Here is a 7,655-nt window from a genome sequence, read left to right as displayed (position 1 = left end):
AGACACAGATGAGAAATGGTAATTGACGTGTATCAGTCTGGAACGGGTTAACGAGCCATTCCTAAGGCTGAGAACTCCAGCGAACCACAGTGAGAGCTGTTATCCACAAATGGAGAAAACTCGAAGCAGTGGTGTAACTTCCCAGAAGTGGCCCGCCTACCAAACAACGACTCATCCAGGAGCTCATAAAGAACCCAGAACAACTTCTAAAGAACTGCAGACCTCACTTGTGTCAGATAAGGACATTGTTGACACTGCTGACTAAAAAGAACACAAAAGCTTGTCTCACATTTGCCAAAAAACCTTTTGGTTATCGCCAAGACGTCTGGCCAAATATTCTGTGGAACCTTTAGGAAGGTGTGTGCGTCCCGTTCCATCTGGTGTAAAGCTAACACAGCATTTTATAAATAGAAAATCATACCAACAGTCAAACATGCTGGTGGTAGTGATACGGTCTGGGGCTTCCTTGCAGCTTTAAGACCTGGACGACTTGCAGTGATTCGACCATGAATGTTGCGCCCTACCAGAAAATCCTGACGGAGAATGTCCAGCCATCAAATTTATGTTTTGGAGTGGCCTAATCAAAGTCTGGACTTAAATCCGATTGAGATCCTTAAACAGGCTGTTCATGCTCAAAAACCCTCCGATCTGACTGAATTAAAACCATTCTGCAAGAAGAGTGGACCAAAATTCGCCCCCACCGATGTAAAAGACTCCTTGCCAGTTGTTGCAAATGCTTGAAGTCCAAGGTCTGGATGAAGAGCAGAGAGGCACAGAACTCCGGTCTGGTTTGTTCCAATACTTTTGCTCAGGTCAGTAACCTGGAAGGTCTGCATTTAAAGGTGCCATGTTTCAAGATGTTGGGACAAGCCTGTACTATTCTTCCTGTTCTCCATTTTTATACAAGTTTCCTATCACAAGCAGGCCACCATGTGGATTGTGTACGACCCTGACTCACTAAAGATGAATGGATGCATTTTATTTATTTATTTATTATTTTTTGCAAATGCTCGCAGATGCTTAATTGCAGTTGTTGCCACCAAAGCTGGCACAATTGGTTATTAGGTTAAGGGGCAATAACTTTTTCACATAGTTGCAGGCAGTGTTTGACTGCTTTTTGCCTTAAATAAATCATATTTTTAGAAAACGCATTTTGTATTTACTTGTTATCTTTGTTTGATCTGAATTAGTTACGTGACGACCATGCAAAAAATAAAAATCAGGAAAGGCAAACACTCTTTCAAAGTGATGTAGATCACCTTTTGCATCAGCAGATCTTAACAAATGTAAGTAAGAGCTTTTGGAGTGCCGTGTTCGTCTCCACAGTGTTCATTCCTCAGGACAGTTCCAGAGACGTATACGGATTATCTGTAACAGTATGACGGGTAGTGTGTCTCCATGTGTGTGTGTCAGGACCCATGGTTTTCCAGCAGAACATTGTCGAGAGCATCACACAATTCTTCCATTTTCAGTAAATTGCGATTCATACAGTGTAAACGCTGTGCATTTTTTCGCCTAGTTTATTACACACACGGCGAACACTGCTGTCCAGAACACCAAGCTTGTGCATATTCATGGAACGGTGACTGGAGTAGGAAATGTTTGGTAGTAAAAGGTGGACAAGTAACAGGAAAGGACACAATGTTAAGAGTCAAGCAAAGCCAATTCAAGAACTTGGAAGAGTTTCACAAGGAGTGGAGTGAGGCTGGAGTCAGTGCAGCAAGAGCCACCACGCAGAGACGTCTTCAGGGCTACAACTGTACAACTAGTTATCAAAAACTTCTGGATTGTCAGTCCAAAGTCCTCTTTTTACATAAAAATATATTTTGCATTTCATTTTTCAATGATCTAACCCCAACCCTATCCCAAGGTCTGGATGAAGAGCAGAGAGGCACGTGCGAATGACTGGTTTGTTCCGATACTTTTGCTCAGCGAAGAAAAAAGGGGAAATCTTCGATTAAAGTTGCCATGTCCCAAGTTGTTGGGACAAGCGTGTACTATTACTTTTTGTTTTCCATTTCCACACAAGCTTCCTACCACAATCGGCCACCATGTGGATTGTGTACAACCCTGACTTACTCACTGAAGACGAATAGATGCATTTTTTTCTCATCTCGTCGAATGTAAAAAAAGAAAAACAACAACACTTGCACATTTGTTGCCATTTTATTTGTAACAAAAAAAAAACATTCCACAAATACCCCTGTATTCTCACACATGACTTTTTTTTTTCTCACAACAAAAGTAGGAAAATAAAAAAGCATAAGATTATTTCTCTAAAATATTTACATTGACTACAAAATAAGAGGTAAATAACAGAAGACAGGCCTTTGCTTGTGCTCACGTCGACTAGATGGGACAAATCGCAGAAACTTATACAGAGTGAAAAAAAAAGAGCAATAAAATGGATATTTGGTCATATCACATAATGAAACAAACAATGATTTATTTATTTTTCAAAAGTTCCAAAATGGATTGTTCGCATTTCTGGCATTGCACGGAAGACAGAAAAAAAAGGCAGTTTTTGTTTTTTAAAAATATGCAAATAAAATCTGTAGAATTAACATTACGCTGATGTTTAGAGTTTTATTTTTAAATTGTTTTTATTTAACCTTTCATCGTGGCAAATATCTTAATATGCAGAAAAACACACCGAACACCGCGTAAGAGAAGGAAATCCTAAATATTAACCTCTTGAGACCTGAATGTCCTATAACGAGGACATGATATTTGCCTGGGACAGTTATTTATTTTTGCCTCTTTTAAACTTCTTCTGATTAAAGACTTCAAGTGATTACGTTCCTAGTGATCAGGCGCTAATGAACATAAATATAACAAGGTAGACGACATTACAATCCGGGTCTCAGGAGGTTAAAGTGGAGCCACAGCTTTTGTAATTGGGCTTTGGCTCTTGGTGGACAGTTGAGGAAATGTGGTCCTGTCCTCTTGTTCAACTCGTAGAGAACTACAATCACACCATCTTGTCTTCTGGAAAACATTTAACACTAAACACTACAAAGTGTATATTCTCCTTAAGCTTTAACACCGAAAGATATTCGTTGTATATCGTTAACATGCACACACACACACACACACACACACACACACACACTGTGGTCACCATGGTGATAAAAAGAAACGCTCAGTACCCCAGGAATGAGGAATGGTTTGTTAGTGCATAGAGAGTGTGTCGTTTCGCCACAAAGTGAGGCTGCAGTCCACACACACACTAAGACCATTAACACGTCTCAACAGCTTTCATTAAAAAAAAAGAATAAATGTTAAATAACCAGCACACGTTTGTGGCTTGCATGAAAAACTGGTGTTTGTTTTTACATTTATAGTGCAAATTATAATATAACATAATAAAATATAATTAATTACATATAACCAGGAACCCTGCATGAAAAACCTCAAAAGGTGAAGATGTCTGTACGGCCAAAGCACCTCAACTAGCTAAATATTTTTAACGCTGCATGCTTCTCCCAAAAAGGTGCGATACAATTACAAATAAAAAAAAAGAGAGGAATTTCGTGTAATATTTAGTAAACTGATATAATTCCTTGTGATGACTAATACAAAATATGAAATAACTTTCTCAAAAATTCATAATTTCCGTCAAATATAGTTTCTCCATCCAAAACTGTGCATGCATACGACACTTTAATTGATTTTGTAATAATAATTCCCTAAAGGCCCGTGGCAGCATCAGTTTGGACTGGTCAGTAGGTATGGCTTTATAAAAAATCACCAGCGTTAATGTGACGTGTTTTGTGTGAGGAATGTAACGCTCAACATACAGTACATTCCCAAGCGATATTATCATTTTGGTGTGTGTGTGGCGTGCGTGATCCTGGTTTATCAACCCTAAGATGCGGGGACACGCACGAGAGAAGTGGAACGAAAGCAAACCACTGGACACTATGTATGATAAGGCACTACTACTGTCGAAAACCATCATGTGTTACTGTGACGTCACCGCGGGTCGATTTCGGTGAACTTTGAGAAATCGGTGTCTCCGCTCATCTCGGGTGCCAAACGCACCCGCCTACGTATACATACACTTATATATTTATTTATATATATACTTGTAAATTTCTTGATTTGTGTCTCACTTACGTTTCATAGTTAAACACCACTCACGCTAAAAATGTGCTCAAGTTTGTGTGGTGGCCTAGGAAAAAAAAGAAAACTGATAAAACTCTGTGAAAGTTTCAGAAATCTTATTCCCCAACATATTGAAAGCGATAAGTCTGATTTATTTATACAGTATGTATTCATGTTGCTCTGTATTCTAACCCTTTTCCCGTAACTTCTCGTGCACGGTTTAAAAACGTGTGTCCCCTCGTTGAAGAAAAGGTGTCGCGAGGTTAGTACATGTGAACGGAAATAGTCTCCAGTGTTAGTGTAAAAACGCTTCAGATTCACTTTTAGACACGATAAGAACCTTCACAGCTTTGTTTTTTACGTCTTTCTTTTGGAGGAAACTTTTGGATGCGGTGCCAAGCCATTCCACGGTACGAGCACATACACACCCGCAAACCCACCTGTCCACACACACTACGGACAATTTTAAACTCCCAATTAACCTATTATGCAGGTGAAATTCGAACCCTCGACCCTGGTGGTGTGAGGCGACCCCATGAAACATCGTTCAAAGATCATCTCGATACGGTTTTCTGACAGACGAAATGTCTTTAGAAAGTTCACTACAGACAGGAACCTGATTTTTTATTTATTTATTTTTAGTCAGCTGATTTTTCCCAGACCACCACAAACCGTACATATACTGTAGGAATACTGTGTATAAGAGTAATATTTATTTTTTATACTGAAACAATTACATAAAATACTGTGGATCTGTGTGCTTTGAGTTTAAATCCAAGGTGCAGTTATGTTCAGTATTGCACAGCCTTTGAGAAAATCGTGACTGCCAATGGTCCACTCTGCATGTGTACATATCTGCGCACGCGTGTATGTGTGTGGGTGTGTATCTGTGCGCAATCAGGAGTTGCATGAGCTCAAAAACATCGGTGATTAGGTATTAGCCCCAATCTCTTACAAGTTTGAAAACTAATACGTAAAACAAAAGTAAAAGTTCCTCGAGCACGCGTCTCCCAGGCGCCGGATTTAAAGTTCCTGGTGATTATTTTTGAGATTAACCTTAAGATAGCCCTGAATTTAACTGAACTGAAGTGACTTTTCTTTTTTTTTTGAGTCACACAGCTGGACAGCACGCTCAGTACACACGGTGTGAAAGACAGCCGCGCTGGGAGAGACAGTTTGTTTAGCACAGAAGATTACACGGGAGGAAATGTCCTGCTGGTCCGGAGGAACTGGGAGACGCGCTTTATGTTGCATAGTGATCGAAACTGCCCAGGTACTCCAGCGCTGCACGGTAGCAAAACTGGTACTGTTCCTGTGACAACACAAAAACACACACACACAAGATAAACCGTAGATATTTTTCTAACGTCTGCTCTCCGTCTTAGTCTTGTGTGTACGTATGAGTGTGTGAGTGTGTAAGTAAAGACACACCTCCGTCTGCACCATGGCTGGTCTCTGTGTTCGCAGCATTTTGACGGTTTGGAAGATGTCGACCACTCCCTCATAACGCATCCTCTCCAGCACTATGCTCAACGTGATGAAGACACCTGTCCTCCCAACACCAGCACTGCAAACAAACACACACACACACAAATTGAAATAATACAAGACTTACACGTTCGTAAGTCTGATTCGTTCTTAAGTCAGACAAAGTAAGTGAGTCTTACACAGACCACCTTTGACACAAATATACAATGTTACGCATCGGAATCCACTTGACTAAATCGCGGTCTCCTTTTTCAAAAACCATAATCAGAACCGCCTAAGGAAATGAATCTCACAGTGAAATGTAACATTGTCGTCTCTGCGCCTTTAAATTGCGAGGGAAATCCCAGACGAAATTTTGTCTCAGAGCTGTTTTCCACTGTGTTGGACTGTGAACTTTGTCTCATAGAGCATTTTCAGAAATTAGGATTATTCGCCCACACATACACTATACCGCACTTTAGACATTTTATACATCCCCTTACACACTGAAAATATTGTATGTAATTGTAAATATTGTCATCTGGTGCACTGCAGTGTCTATCTTTTGTACAATACATGAGCTCCGGCAAGGATGAATATCCCATTGGTCATATTGAATAAATATTCTGAGTGACACCGACTGTCAATCATGGCAGTGCTCAGTCAAAACACACTGTCTGGGGATACACAGGACAACGTTTGTGGTATTAGGTACAAATCTACTGCATTAAAGGTAAGTTTTGGGATATAAGATGCTTTGCGGAAAAAAACAACAACAGTCGAGTCAAATAAGTGCTTGCTGTTAATGCAAGAATAAGAATAATTGTCTCCTCGCGTCACATCAGGTCCTTACCTGCAGTGTACTGTTATTGGTCCGTCTTGACCGAACTGCTCTTTTGTTTTGTGTACTTGGCCAATGAAATCGATGAAGCCTTCACCAGACTTTGGCACACCCTGTTCCGGCCAATCGGTGAACTGAAACTGGCGAACGGTGCGCGACTGGCCGTCCTGAAAACACAAACACATTAGGATGACTATGTGTGTGTGTGTGTGTGTGTACGCTTGTGCGTAAACATCCAGACCATTCCAGATTGTTCCTGGAAAAACAGGTACATGTTGAGCGGGCAGTGTGACTCATTGTATGATTGTATGGGTGAGAAAATGTGTACGTGTGTGTGTGTGTGTGTGTAGGAACAGACTTCTCGTGCTTCAGGGGACATTTTGCTTTCGCTGCCATAATAAAATATTAATGGATGAAATTTGTTTAGTTGGAAATAAAGCTATGTGTAGATACTGAAACTCTATGTGTATAAACATGGCCTGTTTTTGTTACCCTGGCATCGGTCACTTTAAATTCCCGCAGGATGTACTGCGGCATGTTGTACTCGGCCATGGGGTCCACCACGAAGTACTGATAGCGCGCAGATCTCTCCGACGGCCAGTACTGGTGGCATTTTTCCTGAAAAACACGAACCAATTCCATTATTTAAGCTTCTTTCAGATACTTTCAGAAAGGTGAATGTGTGTGTGTGTGAGAGAGAGAGACTGACCCTTCCCATCTCTCTAAGTTTGGTGAGCATCACTACAATAGTAGAGTTGTGTTCCCACAACATTCTCCAGTAATCTTCAGCTGTCTCGGCCAGAGGACCCTGTGTGGCGATGTACGCCCTCTGCTGTCTGCAGGGAGAAGAGACGGAGAGAATGAGCGAGAGAGTGAGCGAGAGAGTGAGTGAGTTTAAAGTATGAATAAAGTATAGCTCACATCCAGGGTGAAATTTCCCTTGAAAATTTTACATTTTCTACTATAGATATACGACAAAAAATAAAAAAAGTCATTTTAAATATGTATCCAGTTTTAGGAGGTTTGCTGCAGTGACACGACTCCACACGTGATACTGATTTCTAACAAGAGTATTATTTATATATCTGGAAGTTGAGTCATGTCAACTTCTTAGTTTAGTAGAAATGTTTCACTACTATTATTTATATACACTATATTGGCAAAAGTATTCGCTCGCCTGCCTTCACATGCATATGGACTTAAGGAACATAAAATCCTTAATCCATAGGGTTTCTGCGAA

The 7,655-nt window shown here is 40.4% G+C and overlaps 1 protein-coding gene across 1 annotated transcript in view; it reads right to left on the bottom strand.

Moving 5' to 3' along the window:
- Positions 1 to 2,048: 2,048 nt before the first annotated feature.
- ptprdb (protein tyrosine phosphatase receptor type Db) overlaps positions 2,049 to 7,655 on the bottom strand; it is a 92,742-nt gene continuing 87,135 nt past the window's right edge. The window contains exons 29-33 of the mRNA XM_053479717.1: positions 7,125 to 7,251; positions 6,908 to 7,033; positions 6,428 to 6,582; positions 5,539 to 5,674; positions 2,049 to 5,419 (exon numbers count right to left, since the gene is read on the bottom strand). Of these exons, the coding sequence (XP_053335692.1) occupies positions 5,351 to 5,419; positions 5,539 to 5,674; positions 6,428 to 6,582; positions 6,908 to 7,033; positions 7,125 to 7,251 (613 nt within the window). The 3' untranslated portion in view covers positions 2,049 to 5,350. The remainder of the gene's footprint in view (positions 5,420 to 5,538; positions 5,675 to 6,427; positions 6,583 to 6,907; positions 7,034 to 7,124; positions 7,252 to 7,655) is intronic.

Source organism: Clarias gariepinus, chromosome 20, assembly GCF_024256425.1.
Source record: "Clarias gariepinus isolate MV-2021 ecotype Netherlands chromosome 20, CGAR_prim_01v2, whole genome shotgun sequence".
Lineage (NCBI taxonomy): Eukaryota > Metazoa > Chordata > Actinopteri > Siluriformes > Clariidae > Clarias > Clarias gariepinus.
This window is presented reverse-complemented; position numbering and strand designations above follow the sequence as displayed.